This window comes from Natator depressus, chromosome 8 (genome assembly GCF_965152275.1).
Source record: "Natator depressus isolate rNatDep1 chromosome 8, rNatDep2.hap1, whole genome shotgun sequence".
In the NCBI taxonomy this organism is placed as follows: domain Eukaryota; kingdom Metazoa; phylum Chordata; order Testudines; family Cheloniidae; genus Natator; species Natator depressus.
Genome location: NC_134241.1, coordinates 90,412,674 through 90,429,791, shown reverse-complemented (window position 1 = coordinate 90,429,791; position 17,118 = coordinate 90,412,674). Strand labels below are relative to the sequence as shown.

General features: G+C 40.5%; 1 protein-coding gene across 9 annotated transcripts in view; it reads left to right on the top strand.

Moving 5' to 3' along the window:
• The window catches only part of NFIA (nuclear factor I A), a 450,646-nt gene that overhangs the window by 408,424 nt on the left and 25,104 nt on the right, over positions 1–17,118 (top strand). For 5 of the 9 annotated variants that reach the window (XM_074961628.1, XM_074961624.1, XM_074961627.1 and 2 more), the window contains 3 exons: positions 1,460–1,638; positions 4,148–4,313; positions 12,994–13,085. In XM_074961628.1, the coding sequence (XP_074817729.1) occupies positions 1,460–1,638; positions 4,148–4,313; positions 12,994–13,085 (437 nt within the window). The remainder of the gene's footprint in view (positions 1–1,459; positions 1,639–4,147; positions 4,314–12,993; positions 13,086–17,118) is intronic. The other 4 variants (XM_074961629.1, XM_074961625.1, XM_074961632.1 and 1 more) reach the window with 2 other exon arrangements.

Genomic DNA, 17,118 nt, shown 5'->3' with positions numbered 1-17,118 from the left:
CTTAGATACCTTATTTGACCCCCTTTATACAAGTTTCGGTGCCACTACAGGACCTTGGTTGCAACAATGTTCTATATGGTCCCAGTTCAAGTCAATAACGTCACACCCCCGCCCCCTGACTGCCCCCTTCAGAACCCCTGACCCGTCCAACCCCCCCTGCTTCTTGTCCCCTGACATCCCCCTTCTGGGACTCCCCTTCCCAAACCGCCCCCCGGGATCCCACCCCCTATCCAACCCCTCCTGCTCCCTGTCCCCTGACTGCCCCGACCTAGCCACACCCCTGCCCCTGACAGGCCCCCCGGGACTCCCACACCCTGTCCAAACCCCCTATTCCCTGACCGCCCCAGAACCTCCGCCCCATCCAACCTCCCCCTGCTTCCTGTCCCTTGACTGCCCCCCGGGACCCCCTACCCAACTGCTGCACCGCTGCGCATGCGCGCCGCCACCACCCCCTTACCATGCCGCTCAGAGTGACAGGAGCTCGCAGCCCCACGGCCCACGTGGCGGCATAACTGCAGGGGACGGGGAACAGTGGGGGAAGGGCCGGGGACTAGCCTCCCGGGCCAGGAGCTCAGGGGCTGGGCAGGACGGTCCCGCGGGCCATAGTTTGCCCATCTCTGCTCTATAGTATGGGGGAGAGGAGATATATTTCTGCTCTCAGTTACACCTCTACAATCCTGTTGAGATCAGTAGTGTTGCATGGATTAAACTGAAAGCAAAATTTGCAAAAGGGGCTCTTTTAGTTTACACCTTGACTGTCCTGTTAGTAGCTTTTCTTGTTACCCTTCTCTCGTGTGGCTCCTTGGTGTGTACATTCACCAATTTACCTTCCCTTAAACATCATTCCTAATTGTGGCTTAGGGGCTGGTTTGAGATTTGATTTCAAAGTTGTACAAGGGGGCTGTGAATGTCATTTGCAAAATGAGCTTGCCCCTTCGTATGTGAGCATATTATGAAAATCTGTTACTTAAAAATGTTTCCAAACTGGTGTGAAAAAATGACATATACGAGGTACAAGAGCATCATTAAAACAATGACCATTTATAGTACAAAATAAAAATAGATCCATATGTGCAAATCAGTTATATGAAATGTCAATTAAATCAACTCTAATCTCCCAAATACAGTTTTTATTGCTCAATTCATTAGAAAGGCTCTTAAGGTAATGAATAGTTGTCACTTTTATCAAGGACCGCTGGTTCCTTTATAAATGTGCACTAAAAACACAGAAAGTTGTTTTAAAATATTTGGCTCCATTTGCCCTCAGCATTGTCTCTGAAGCGACTGTAGGATGCAGTGCGGTCTGATATAGCAATTGTGAACATCAAATATATAAATAATAGTGTACGTTAAAAAAAAAGACAAAGTAGAGCTATAATATAATTCAGCTGCATAGATTTGAACTGTCATCTAATGCAAAAATCTGCTCCATATAACTTCTTTGTTTTCTTTCCTATAGCAAGTCCGCATGCAACACCATCGACTCTTCATTTTCCAACATCACCCATTATTCAGCAGCCTGGGCCATACTTCTCACACCCAGCAATCCGCTATCATCCTCAGGAGACTTTGAAAGAGTTTGTCCAACTTGTCTGCCCGGATGCTGGTCAGCAGGCTGGACAGGTGGGGTTCCTCAATGTAAGGAAGCCATTTTTATTTCTTCAGAAGTGTTTGTCCGATGTCACCTAACTATGGAATTATCTTAACAGTGTGTTACACATGTGAATGTAGTATCTTAAATAGCTGCTACAAGGGGGGAAAAAAGCACTAACTACTGGAAAACAAACGTACACTGTGGTGTAATTAATGTACTTTGATAGTCAGAAAGGGCTGGTGGTTCAATGACCTTCTGGGATCCCTGTACCGATGCTTCAGCTTCAGACATATGAACCCTAGTTCCACTGGGTTTAACAAAATACAAAGGCCAAATAATTTTTATTAATTATTCCTTTGGCGTTGGCGGGGGGAAGAGCAAGAAAAGGGAGGGTGAGAAACAGCTGTTTTAGATCAGCTAAGTTCATTTTAAAAAAAAATACTGTCATACAGCACTTTAGATCAAGTTGACCAGTACTTGAACCCAAGATGTTAAAAGTACAGTTTATTATAGTTTGTTATTTCTGTATGCGGTTATCTTTCCCCCTTATCTCTATGAAGAATTAAGCAGTGTTCCAATGCTTCAAATAAGCATTTTCATTTTTTAATCAACTAAAGTGAATCATCCTCTTCACTTTATTGAAACAACATTCCAGTCAAATACAGAAATGAAACTTTATTTACATCGTGTCTACAATAATGCTGTGAACGTTTTATGAAATAAAATGCATGTAATTGTGTCCAATCAGCAGAATAATGATTGTCAAAATTGTTATTACTTTTCTTATACACATAATGTTGAAATTGTTAATAAACCTGCAGAATTAATGTAATTTTTAGCATTAATTTTATTTAATAAGCTATGTTGTCTTCAATACTTTTTTCTTACCAAAATACCTGATCGTGCATATCTCAGCCAATACTGGCTTTGAATAATGTCTGCAATATGTTAGCAGTTACATTTATGTCTAGACAACAAATCAATAGAGTGCTTTTCTTTTTCCTTGAGTATTCATTTGCTTAGTTTAGCTCAAACCATCTGCGTTATGAGCTGTTAGCACATTCACAATGAACATACAGCAAAGGTCTACTTGGTAGAAAATTGGCCTACTTGTAAGACAAGAAAGTATTTGAGAAGTGTTACTGAATATATTAGTTTATTAAAGGTGCTGTATGTTGAAAAACATCTCTGAAAAATTACTTTTGAGTAAGGCCTCAACCCCCCAAGCATGAGTAACTGTACTCCTGAAGGCAGCAGTACTACTAATGCAGTTGCATACATATACAAGCCTAATTCTGTTCACACTAGGGCCATTTTACATCACTGTCAGTGGAAATTTGAGTTGCACCCACGTACATTGCCACAGCCGTTAAAGTGGCTTTAGCGTAAATGAGACTCAGGCCTGTAAATGGTTGTAGGATTGGGCCCTTAGTCCTAAATAATCCCTATTAGTGGAAACCTAAGCCGAGATTTAAGTACAATTTTTCCTCAGCGGTATTCAGAATATGTATCTGTATTTAAAACTGAGCTTTTATCAATGGAAACTTGGCCATTCAGTGCCAGAAGAACTGCAGTTAGGATCAATTTGTGGAGTGCTGTCAAAACTGATCTTGTCATTTCTGTCACTAAAACAGAGTACCTGATTCACAGACTGTCCTACTTTTTTCTTTATAATGGTACTGCCATCAATTGGTATGGTTCTCAATAGTCTAGTTTTACATTAAGACTGAGATTTTCCATACCCAGTCCTTGTTTTTGTGATGCTGAAAGCTTATTTACTAATGGACAGGAGTTTTCCTAGTAATCACTTGAAATAGCAGAGCTGACTATGCAGAACCATCCTGCCTCTGATTATGTACATCCTGAACAAAATACCTGTACTTTTTTAATATTGAAAATAAAGCAGATATAAGCTCGATTGTTTCTAAGCAGATACCTAATGGCAGCTGAAATGGGAGCTGTGCTATTGGTAATTTTATGGGAATGTAGGAGTGCAGGTTGCTTAAAAATACATTACCTTATTTTTCCCATGAAATAAGATATCTGCTTGACTTTTAAACCACCCCAAAGTTATCTCTTTTCCTACTAATGAGCAGTTTCTTAAGAAATTTAAACTTAACGTCCCAGGCACAGATATCCTAAGGGAACAGTAGAGGAATGAATATAGAAAGTGCAATGGGAGACAAAATTCTGCCTAAACTTGTACTGTAGGTAACTTAGTGGTTACACAGTGCAAGATTATAATTTGGTTCGGGGTGATTCTGACCAGTTGCTAACTTTGGAGAAACAGTTTGGCCCACTAAATAGGGTGAATTTCTTGCTTAAAAATGAAAGATGGGTTTAAAGGTCTTTTACAGTTATTGCAAGATTTTGAGATGGGTTGCGGTACAAAGCCCAGTGAAGTAAATGGCGAACAGATAATGGCAATTTTTCATTCCCACCTGTTTTTTACTTACCATTGAGAAATTAAGCATTCATTACACCGAATTTCAAACTGGCCTCTTCTGTTGCTGGAGGCCACTAATAGCTAATTTTGTCTTTTGTTTTTGGCAGCCCAATGGCAGCAGCCAAGGCAAGGTGCACAATCCATTCCTTCCTACCCCAATGTTGCCACCGCCGCCGCCGCCACCAATGGCTAGGCCTGTGCCTCTGCCCGTGCCAGACACAAAACCTCCAACCACATCGACAGAAGGAGGTGCCGCCTCTCCTACTTCACCAAGTAAGTACCCCTGCAACAAGGGAGAGAGAGTTCAGTAAGGTTCACGCTGTTTCATCTACCATGTGTCTTCTGTTCACCAACCAGGAGGAGCAGACTGTGCTTCCCAACTTAATTTCACAGTTGTCAATTGCATAAGATAGACAAAAATCACAGCTTGTTATTTTAACTAAATACTGCTGGCACTGCACATAGTTACACACTGGAAAACTCATGGCCAGCAGCTAATGTATGGGGGTGGAGCTGGGATATTCAAGATGCTCTGTAGTTTCATGAAGAAGCTATGCTGCTGGCCTTCCACTTGTGTCCCGTGACCAATGCTAGACAGCACTACATTGAACTCGGGCAAACCCACACAGAGGGTCTTGCTTCTTGTACAGACCAGGCCAGACCCCCTGGAGCTCAATCCTTTTATAGTTTCTTTGGGAATAAGTCTTTCTAGATGAACCCAGACTCATTGCCCTTATGACCAGCTCTCTGGCAGGCCCTGCATTTGGAGCAGGTAGCTTGTGGTATTTCTTCTACTGAGGGGGAGAGCATTAATTTTCTCTTCACCACCCACACAGCCCTCATGTATTTTGTGTAGCCACAAGTCAAATATACAAATTCCTGCATGGACATTGGAGCCACCATTTTGGATTCACTCTGCTAGGAAGCAAATGTGCATCAGCTGGGATTGAAGCTTTAAACATTTTGGGCATACAGGGAGTTACTTGCAAATGGTTTAATGAAATGATGCTCAAATTGTCATTGAAAAACAAAGCGGAAGTTTTCAGTACTTTAATGGCAGGGGGACTTGTTCCCCAATTAAATGAATCCAGAATGAAGTCCAAGAATAAGCCATTATTGGAATGATAAACATTTTTATTTCAAATGCCTCCTTGAGAGTTTACAATTTCAGAGATGGCCACTGAGGAAGCACATTAGATAGATTAGATGGAGAGTGCCCAAAAATCAATGTACTCTAAACAGCAAATCCTTGGGATGCTTTCAAATTATTTAAATGCTGCATGTGGCCACTGCTTGATGTCCAAGGAGGCATGTATTATTTAACAAATATAAAGCCCAGGTTCTTAAAGCTTCAGGCACAACTCAGGTGATTCACACCTCAGAGACCAGAGGCCAGTATTGTGGGTGTGACATGGTGGGTTCCATGGGGCATTGCACGGTCCTGACATTTCTTGTGTTTTCATGTCATCCTTTAACTGGACAGGATTGTTTGCGTTTTAGGCTTGCTTGGGAATTATAATTGTGACAGAAAAGTTGGGAGGGTGAGATTTAAGACACGGGATTTAAGCTAAGACAGGCCCGTAACTTAGAAGTGTCAAGAGATCATGGTTGCTAGTACTGCTCAGAAAATTTCTGTCAGAATGAAATTCCCCCCGTCCCGCCCATTTTCTAGCTATTTCTGACCAACACTTTTTATATCATGAACCTATTTGTCTTAGCACTTTTGAAGTCAGGTATCAGTTAACTTAATGCTTTCTTGCTCTTCAATAAGATTCAGTAGTGGGCCACTAAAAGATTAACATTTACTCATTGGTGAGTGGTATTTGAAATAACTCAGTATTTGCCTGTCTTTAGAGTTGGAAAATATGAAGTCAGTATACTAGACATGCCATCATTTATAATTATAGCTCATAAGGTACGGGCAATTTGTGCCATTTAAAAGAAAAAAAAATCCAAAACCATTTTAACAATTACCTTAATGTTTATTTTATGTGATCTTTGGAGTCTATAAACAATAAATGTATATTTGGCCAGATTCTCAGCTGATGTAAATTGGCTTACCTACACTGAAATCAGTGGAGCTACACTGATTTACACTACCAGGAGATCTGGCCCATTGTGGCAAAGAATGTTCAACCAAGAGCTGTCAAGATAATCCAGGTTTTCTCAAGAGCAGCTAGTTAATGGTATTTAAACAAAAGATTAGGAAAAATAATTACTGTTGGTAATTAGTCAATCTGATATCTAAACATCCACTTCTGTACATTTTCAAGCATGCACCTTCCATTTGATAAGAGTCATGAATGTTAAATAGAAGAGTGAATTGAGTTTTAAAGATGTGTGTAATACAATTTTAAGTCCACATTTTATGGAAATGTGGACTATAGGAATGATTTCCAAAGAAAAATATATCACATACATACCTGAGGCTGTTGAAGCATGTATAGCAAAATAAAGTGCCAGGACTTTTCCATGAGGGAACACCCATTTTTAACAGTCTCAGAAGAGTTCAAATGGCACTATTCCAATCCATAGGAACCCTCCCGTTGTCATTGATTTCCGCAGCATAGTAGCACAGAATAGGCCACTCTCCATATGTTTGTCTTGCTGGACAATCTTGTCACATAATGTTCTGCAAATTTAGAACTGTCCTTCAAAATGGAGGACGGGTAGCCAGATTATAGCTACAAAGTTTCGCTGAGATACATCCGAAAATGTCCATCATTGCAACTCAGAGTCAGTAATTTCCTGGATCCTACTCTGTTCCTTGCTCCCATTATACTGTGGACTTTGTTGCTTATTGGGGTCCTTAACTAAGTGTAAAAACTGTCAAAGTGCACTGGTATCTGTATCCTTTGGCAGTATCTTGAGTTCAGAATACGTAACATACCATAGAAAGAAGAGTCCTTGCTGAGAAGTGTTTTGCTATTGTGGAGGAGGGGTTGTTTATTAGAGTACAAATAGTCAGTACAGAGTAACCAGAACTACATGAAAAGATGTTTTCCATGGTTACACAGTTCCAAGGCACCAGTGCTGGAAGCATCCCTTTTATATGGCTGTCTGCCCTCCATGGCATTATAATGAGGGAAGTCATTTACTGAACGGAAGAGGAAGTGCTTATACAGGAGTGATATTAGCATTTGGCCAGACTCTCTTTTGCTATGTGGAGAGGAATAAAGGCCCCAAGGAAATATGTGAAGGGGATTGGAATTTGTTTCATGCTGTTTCCCTCCTTTGATCTGGTAAAAAGTCGTCTGCAGAAGTGTGCATTTTGAGGCTCTAATAGACATTGGAATATAGCCGTCCAGGGGGGTGAAGAGGCCAGGAGAAGCTGCTCAATATGTCATGCTCTCCTGGGAAGTAGAACTTAAGACCACAATACAATGTTATGGTGGTTAACAGTTCTCAGAGCAGCAGTAAAACTCTCCAACAGTGGGATTAACTTTCTGTGGAAAGCATGACCATATCACACTGCTTAAGGAAGGAAAACCCTATGGAGGTACACTGGGGTATTTACCTCTGCGCTGTGTATGGGATGCACAGACTCGGGCTCAGAATTTCCAGCTGTAAGTCTTACCACATTTGCAAGAGTAGTATCTCCATCGGTGAGGAGATGCAAGGGAAATGGGCGCTCATAGGATTTCTGGAGGTAAGTTTTTCCTCCAAGCACAGGTTTTTCGCAGAATAATTTATCCTTAACATAACACACAGACCCTGAGTTAGCATCCAATCTCTCCCCCTTCTGGGGATTTGGTTTTATTGGTAACTCAAAACCAGCACAACACAAACATCACCCTAAGCTGTTTTCCAAAGCCTTACTGTTCCTGGAATTGACCTGCTGTGGCCCAAAGAAACACCACCTCCATTAGGTACGAACTGGAGTTTATTAGGTTAGTAGAACCAACTGACTGAGCAATAATTCCCCAGGGGATTAGCACCTGAGCCCAGGGTGACTCAGCAGAAACCCTCATTCCCATACAGTGTCTAAGATTTTTCCCATCTTGTTACCCCATTATTTTTAAAAAACACGACTTCTTTAATGAAAGTTATTTCCTAACGCTCCATAACTGTGTCCAGGGAGAAGAACCTTTTCTGTTCCATTTGTAGCACAAGAGACTTATTGCTTTTGTGCCTTTGTACAAAAAAGCTTTCACATTAATCAGCAATTGTAGCAGGAAGAGAAGGGTAATTATGTGGCTAAGGCACAGGACTGACAATCAGGAGGTTTGGGTTCTAGTTCTTACTCTGCCACACATTTGCTGTGTGCCGCGTCAGCAAGCCTGTTCAGCTCTCTGTGCTGTACCTTCCCAGTGATGACCACTGACCAACATTGCTGAATGTGTAAGTGTTGCAGTATGCATTAAGATCCTCCGATGGAGGGCGCTCCTGCAATGCAAAGCATTGTATGTGTGCACGTTCTTATACATGGCGTCATATCTGTCTCACCAGAAGGGTGCAATGTAGCACTAAATAGCTTATAAGGTGGTGTAGCTATTCATATCAGACATATGTGCCTATTTTTCTTCCTGGTCTATAAAGGAGAAACTTGACAGTGTATCAGACTACCACTGACTGGAATTCTGCTTTGCCAGCAGGCAGTCATCCTTGTTCATTCACAACCAAAAGGTAGACTGCACACTCTTTCATGTGACAACACTACTTTCAGCAAAGTATAGGTAAAAGGTTTCTGCAAAGTTGGGAAGCGCTGCCTTATAATACATCACACTCATAACATTGTTGGTTGTTTTCTCTTGTCTTTCATGCTATTTCTTGCCATTTTGGCTAAATATCAGAGGCTTGTGTGAGCAAATGTTCTTTCCCTGCCAGCGCTTTCGCTCTTGCTTGTTCCTGAAGTGAAGCATCATAGCAAATTTGTGGTATCGTGCTCATTTCCATGGCTACAGACTATGGTGTCACAAATTCCCCACAGCAGATTCCAGATGAAGCAAGGCCGGGCAAGGCAGGAAAATGTTCTTGTTCAAACACAAGGGGCCAGCATTTCAGCTGGTGTAAACTTCCAGAGGAAGTTTGTAGATATACATTAGCTCAGGATGTGGCCCAAAGAGCCGAGAAGGGAGGAAAGGATGATCTTATGGTTAAAACACAGGACTGACCATCAGAAGACAAAGATTCTAGTCTTGTTACCTTTCTGTGCCTCAGGTTGCCCCTTCTGTAAAATAAAGTATGAAAATCCCACTGTAAAGGAAGCTATTTAAAACACATAATTTGATATAGCTTTAACTAACCAGTGGGATTTCCTAGTTCCTATCCTAAAAAGAGGAGAGTAAAAGTGCCAAATTATGGGACCTCCAGGAATATCTCAACCCAACCTCCTGTATCAAGCAGGAAGAACTCTACACTGTACTTGGATGGGAAATTTCTAAGGAAAAGCCAGAATATTGCAGGAAGTGGTTCAGGGATGCAGTAAGCTGGCAGTTTTGTACCCGATATCTTTCTCTTTACCAAACTAGTGTTCCAGCATGGTAATAGGGATTGCTGCTGTTGAATATTCAGCTTTTTATATGAGACACAAAATGGAGCTTGACCACTTGTGGTCCTCAAAAGTCCTATGGCACTTCACACCAGCTTAGCACCAGGGTCCTGGTGAAATTCCGTCTTAAGGAATTACTTTCTCACCGCCTAGATGCTCCCTGTAGTTTCAGTATTCTTCGGCTGTAAACTTTTTTACGGTTGCTGTTTGCTCTTAAGGAGACACCAACTTGAAATCTAAGCATTTTCAGGAAGTGAGTTAAAAGCAGTTGCAGCTTCTACACTAAAGGAAGAAACATTCCACCCCAGAGGTGGTCAGCTGAAGTGACTTCTGCATACAGCGTATAGTTTATGAAGTGCCTTAAAATCCCTTGGCATGAAAGGTCTTTGAACTGACAAAAAATAATTAAGATAGGGAATTATATGGAAAGCACGATAAGGCTAACACTGCTAGCATATATACTATACTCTGAAATATAGTAAACATATATGTGAGGTTGTCAGTACCTAAACAACATATAGTAACTTTAGAACACTTTTGTAAGTCAAGTAATGTGAGAATTTGGAGCTTCACTGGCCATTTATATAAAGTGCACAATAGTTCCAAAAGCTTCATAGCTACCCATTGATCTAAATTTTTAGCAAGTGCATTTGTAACATTACAGAAGTTTACTTTATAGTTATCACAAAATCTTGTGATGGTCATTGCATCCCTGTGCCTTATTTGGAATGGAAATAATGCTACATAGTACTATGGCCTGCCATGCAATCCTGAAGCCAGGATTCACTGTAGTCATCACTGTAGTTTACTGAAGTGCCGAAGAAATTTTTTTTCTTGTGCTATATGCCCATCTCACTCTTAAATCTTTACCTTATGTTCATCAATGCCTGAAACCATGAGAATTACAATGCAGACACAAGTCTTTCTGCAGTGGAGCTCTGCCACAGTAAAACAATGTAGTGATATGCAATAGCTGAAAAATGGAAGGTAAATCTGGGTTTCTTCCCTTCACCCATGAACTTTGTTTCCCTGGAGGCACCTGCTCCAAACAATTAAATGGTCTATTTGCTCATTGTCCATCCGTGCTGGAAGAAAGACAGGAGGCCATAGATGTAGTTTAATTAGGCTGCAACTTTATTCACTTAAAATGTCTGGGAGCACCTTGCAATAAATTGTACAGCCCAGGAAGCGGGGGCAGGGGGTGTCAGTTCTCCACTGTTCCAGATGTAGGAGCCCTAAACCCTGCTTCCTCAGCTCCCTTAAAGGGGGCTACGAAAATGAGGGAGGTCATCTTCCTGCTGTACAAGTTGTAGGAGTCCCAAAACCCGCTTACTCAGCTCCCTTAAGGGATGCTTTCCCTCAAATCCTTTTCCAGTCCACTATATCCAAAAACCATATCCTGTCCATATCGGGTACCTGTACTGGACATGTGCTCAGAGTGTTACTTAATTTGCCATTGTCTGTATGAAATTTTAGTTTGTACTGACTTTGCTAGTACTTTTTGTGTAGCCTGTTGTAAAACTAGGCAAACAAGTAGATGTGTTGATGTACCCCCTGGAAGACCTCTGTGTACCCCCAGGGGTACACATACCTCTGGTTGAGAACTACTGGCTTAGATCCCCCTTGCAGTTAAATCACAAGGAGAGAGGTAGTGCAAGTTAAAGCAAAGATAATTTATAGATTTCTAAAGAAATTGCCTCATTCAGAAGAACCTCAATAGCTGACACTACTGACAGGCACACGTTGTGAATTACTGGCTTTTTTTGAATTACCAAGTGAACACACATGAAAAAGTAAGGCGTATGCATCACAAATTCTATTTTGTTCATTTATTCCTGCATTTGTAGTTTAGTTGTAATTACTCAGAAATACTTGGTAACATGCCAGGAGTGAGTACCTTGTAAAAATAATCTTAAAAATACGGAAACTCACTACAGTGCACTAAGTTCCTGTTAGATCTTTGCTGCAAATTATGGAAAGGCAGCCATGTTTTGTGTGAATATTAGCAATGCTTTTACGGTAGTTTTGGGCTGAGGAGAAACTCAACATAGCAACCATTCTGAAAAGTGCTTAGCACTTTAAAATTCCATTGGAGTGGGAACTGAAAGTGTTCAATTTCTCACAGGATTGGGATCTAATCCATATTTAAGACATCCTCAAGCATGCGTTAGTCATGGCATCACTTTGATAACATATCCTCAAAGATCATTCTATTGACATCTGATCCTTGTAGCAAGACATGACTTTACAAGTAGGATGCTGTATACGGTAGTCTCCAAACCAAAGGTCTATCTTTCACCAAACACTTTGCTTTTATAAAAAGGGCAGTAGCGTTTCATCTTTACTGATAACTCAGTATCTTTATTTACATTTAATTATCCTTATTTTTCCTCAGTCTGAGGTGTCACCTCAATACTTAGCTTCACTGGAATTTGGCACAGTATTTCCTTCTATTTACAGCCATTTTTACCACTTCATCGGGGAGTTAGATTGCCAATTAGGTTGTTTCACATGTTATGGATTTTATTCAGCACAGTGCATGCCTTGGCCCTTAAACATATATAACTGTTAAGGTACATATTTAGATCTGCATACACAGGAAACTGAGAAAAGAAGATGGTGTGTGCAGCTGTCACAGCAGCAGAACACTTAGCGTACTGAAAGTTTTTGGAATTGACCTGAGTTCTGGACAGTTGCAATGGAGAGATGTAGAGCAGCAATAAAATCATTAAAGTACTTCAGGTTTGGAAGTAATCTGGGTTCTTGGCTTGTGTTGCTCTTAATAGCTTTACATTTTGTGGGAGCCGTTCCAATTTTTAAAGAGAGTTTCAGCCTTGAGACTGATTGCACTTACCACCCCAACCAAACTGCAACCCATAATTTTTTTACCAAGGGAATCTTAGTTTGTCAGACAGATCACATGAGTACTTTAGAGCATGTAGACTCCAGCAATGGGAAAATCAGGGCTTTAACTGTATACTGTGCTCTACTGGTATGAAATAAGGGCCTGATCCTGGTAACATACCCACGAGTAACTTCACTTAAATCAATAGCTTTATTGAGATCAATGTGAATTCCTCATATGACTGAAGATACCTGGGAACACGTTTGCAGGATCAGGATCTATGATATATGTTGTACAGCCTTATACCGAGAGACCTGCCCCTCTCCAAGACAAAAGTGGTTCAGATGAACTGAGCACATCTTCTTCTGGATGCATTACATCATTTTATTTAAGTATGTTGAAAGGAATGACTTTCCTTTAGTCCAGTTATGTACATACCTATATATTCACCATTAAAGCAAATCTTTCCAGTGTCTAAAATCAAACTCTTGCTCTAAAACGTTTGCACATTTCTGTGTTAAACATCTGCTTAGGTGGCTCTGAGATAGTGTGTTTTGGTGTTGTTTGTGTGTGATCTAGTGCTGCTTCCTCAACGCACGTGTCCCTTCCCTTCACAGCCTACTCGACACCCAGCACCTCCCCCGCAAACCGATTCGTCAGTGTTGGACCTCGGGATCCAAGCTTTGTAAATATCCCTCAACAGACACAGGTGGGCAGCTTTCAACTTCTCTGTATGCAGTGCAGCTTGTTATTCTTCTGTGTATTTTAATGTCTCCTTACAAAGTGAGCCGCATTTCCGCACCACTGTCAATTCACCCACATGGTCTCAGTAACAACGGTGAAATGTCACTCACAATTTGTGTTTGTCTGTTGTGTTTTATTGGCTTATATGGTAATAATTCTTCCATAATTCCTCCAAACTCTCTTGCTTTCCAAGGCATTGGCTTCTAGTGTGCAATTTTTCCTCTAGGACCAAATTTTCAAATTCCTTCATTGCATTTGACATATTTGCAAGTGCATCTATTTGCACATGCAAAAGCCCAGAGGAGCCAATCAGGTAATTATGGCCTTCAGCCCAATCCTGCACCACTGAAGTCATTTCAGTAGGAACAGGATCCAATTCCTAATTTGCCATTTGTATGCAGGGTTTTGGGCATGCAGGTGATTTTTTTTTGGTGGGGGGCCTAGCAGATGTGGAAACTGATGTGCTCATAACTACTATGAAGGCCTAGTTAAGGGAGGGCCTTTGAAAATTTGGCTTCAGATGTCAAAATGCAAGTTAAACCAAAGAACCAACAGTTTAAAGCTCTAGCATCTTGTTTGCAGCCAACACCGTATTTCACTGCAGTGATGTTGGGGTGACTATTCAGAGATTTGCTATAGTTGAGTCAGAAGCTCGAGCAAATATTTCTTTAGAAGGACAGGGGTTAAATGCGCTTTTTCCAAGCTGTATCAAATCCTTAGTATTGATTAAGAAAATAGTTGTTGGCAGTTTTTTTAGTGGTTAATTTTAGCCAGATGTTGAAAAAAATTAAAGCGATGTTTAATATCACATTATCATGGAGCAGTATAAAAACGAGAGGAACTAAAGTTCTAGGACAACTACAGCTTGTAGTTTGAAATGATTGCCTGATTACATTACAATGCTTTTAAAGGTTAACATCAAGAAGTATTTTTAATATGTTTTGAACTGGCTGTGATGATTTTAAAAAGTAATAATTTAGCTAGGGTGAAGTTTTACTTTTTATCCCCTTCTGTACAATTTGAAACAGGTCTTAGAGGTGAACAATAAGGATATAGATGCATGGATGTTACATGCTACATTTTCAGAACATGCATGAAGACAGAATCCACATTGTGATGTGATCAACGCCTACCCTATCAGCGTTATATGACTGTGTAACTTATTACTGAAAATTGTCCATTTATAGGCTGTGACCAGATGCCTGTGAGCACAATATGTTTTCTTGCTATCTGTTCCTTTTGTATCGTTTGTTAGGGGCTTTAGTTTATAGCTGTGTCGACAGCACAGGTTCAACTACATTGAATCTCAAACCCTTCCTGCATTAAACAGGGTCACAGAAAGTACACTAGCAGCTGAGGGAGGAGGGGGTGTATGTGTTAACTCTTCAAGTTCATTCGTAAAGGGAAGCCTGTGTCCCAGTTTTCAAGTGTTGGGCCTCCCTTTTAGTGCCTCCTGTTTAATCGATATAGAAGGCAAGTTTTCATACGCCTTTCCATTTAAGTCATAGCATTTCTCCTGTGGTTTTGGAAAGGATCAGAACAAACAGAAATACATTGAAATAAGGAAATAGAAAAATTTTAAGGTGAGCTGTTAAAGTTTTCAAGCGTTTGGCTTTTTTCTTCAGGGTCCAAGAAACTTGAAACTCTTTGGAGAACGCTCCAATAGCTTTTCTAAAAGACTGACAACACTGATTGGCAGATTGTTACATAGTGGAATATAACAAAATCTGAATCTATAAGATATCAGACTTGTTTGCATTTTAAAACTAGGCTTTTTGCATTTGTTGACTGTGAATTTTGAACCCTACAAGTTATGATTGAAGCCGTTGGAAAGTGTTCTGGCCCTATTGTATGTGCTTATGTATAATACTGGATAGCAAATGACAATACCCCAGCATAACTCCAAATTAAGGCAAAACATGCTGCTATAGATAAGGGGACTGCCAGTCTCTCTTACTACAGCTGCGTCCTTTGTACTACTGTACTTCAGGGTACATCAGCATAACCATTATGACCCACTGTGATACTGGATTTATAGTTTGCCATAAAAACCCACTGTGAATTGAAATTATTAATGTAACAGTTCTGAAGTAAACCATGTTTTAAATCAGAGAAGTGGGGTGAAAATACAGAGAAGTTAATGGTTAGGGACTTAGTTAACGCTCTTCTTGTCAAAACAAATCCCCTGTTATAATGAAATTTTTGCAGGACATTGGATCCGTCACTTAGGATATTTTCAAAATATAAAAATAAAAACAAATGAAACACTAATATATTGAAAATGGTTGGTGTTGCTGTTTCCCATCAGGAATTTTACAGTGCATTCAGTAGTCAGGTTAAAAATTGTATGGCCTGATGTTGAGAGACGCCAACACTCACAACTCCGAGAGTTCAGGGGGAGAGGTAAACACTCAGTACTTCTGAGTGTCAGGCTAGTAACTTCAGTGTTATTTTTGCTTCAGCATAACTCTAGAAACTCCATTTTCTCCTAACTTAACTCTAATGGTTCATCTCCGTTCTAGAGCTAGGCCCAAACCAAAAGCCTGGATTTGAACACTCCTGACCTTCGTGGAAGTTCCGATCCAGACAGAAACTTTGAGAAATGACCAAATTTTAGAGACAACTTTTCAAAAGCACCATATTTTCTTCCCATTTTGCAGCTGTTTAACTGTGTCATAGACTACATACCCATAGTCATCAATCTCAAAGTTGCTACGAATTGAACATGTCCACAGAGATGTGCCAGTGCTGTTTAGTAGAACGTACATTTCACATCCCTGGATGTGCAAGGGGCTCATACAGCAGGGAAATTAAATAGTGGACAAACTAACAACAACGTTGTTGGCCTAGCACGGGAATTATTTTTCCTGTTCTTAAACAATAGAAAGTAGGAACAGGCCTTTTTTAGTGGCCGTTACGAAAATCAGCAACGGACATTTCTGTCAACAGTCTGTTCTAATTAATTCCAAATGTCCTTAAATGTGAGTCATTAAGGAAGACATTTTAAATAGAAAAGTGAATATTTCATCATCATAGGTTGTTGTAGAATTACCTACTGCACCAGGACAGATCTGGGGTAGAAGAACCAGACAAATAACTGGTTTAGTAAGTGTTCTTGTAGAAGCCCAGAGAAGACTAGAAGTTTCAAAAAGAGAGGTGTTTATAGCAGTTCAAACAATTTTGCAAATTTTGATACACTCCCTCCACCTATTCCTGTTCTGCACCAGCAGCTCACCACAGTATGATCCCATTTGTAGGGCTATTTAAAACTGAATTACTATCTGGGCTATTAGAAGGATCACTTTAATTGGCCTGGGCCTTATTTGATGACAAAAAGGCACAGGTGTTGTAACCTTCGCTTGATAAATCATTTACTTTAGCTGCCTGACTTGTAAGCAATACAAGATCTTCAGCCTCGCTGCCTTTGCCATATGCAAATCAGAAATACAGTATGCCTGGGATATATCGTCTACTATTTCAAAAGCAAGCTGGTCCGGCTACCGCATGACTAAGTAACAGATACATTTCTTGTGTTGGCATAGTCTTGTAAAAAGAAAAGTGGCAGAGGAAATGGAAAGTACCATTACATTAATCAGGGGCTAACCTTCTGGAAGCTACTACACTCCTATAAAACAAATACTGTCTCTCTCTCTTGCTGCAGAAAATAATGAAGCAAAGAGCATGCAGTCAGCATAATCAGTCTATCTAGTGACACCAAACCCAATCGAGCAGCTTGTTTTTTGGGACCAATATGTAGACTCAGGCACATTATTTTGTAACTAGTGCTTGTCAATCTGTAAGGCTGGCTGAAAAAAATATATGTTGTTTTCCATTCTGATGGGTTGGGAGCCATATAAATTCAGTTTCCTACAGCTCCTTGCCCACTAAACTTTGATTACCATGCAAAGTTTTTTCAGCCACCACAACAGACATCTTATGAGAAGTTGCATTTCAGCTGGCAGAATCATTTCCTGATCCACACCACCTCTAGTCCATTT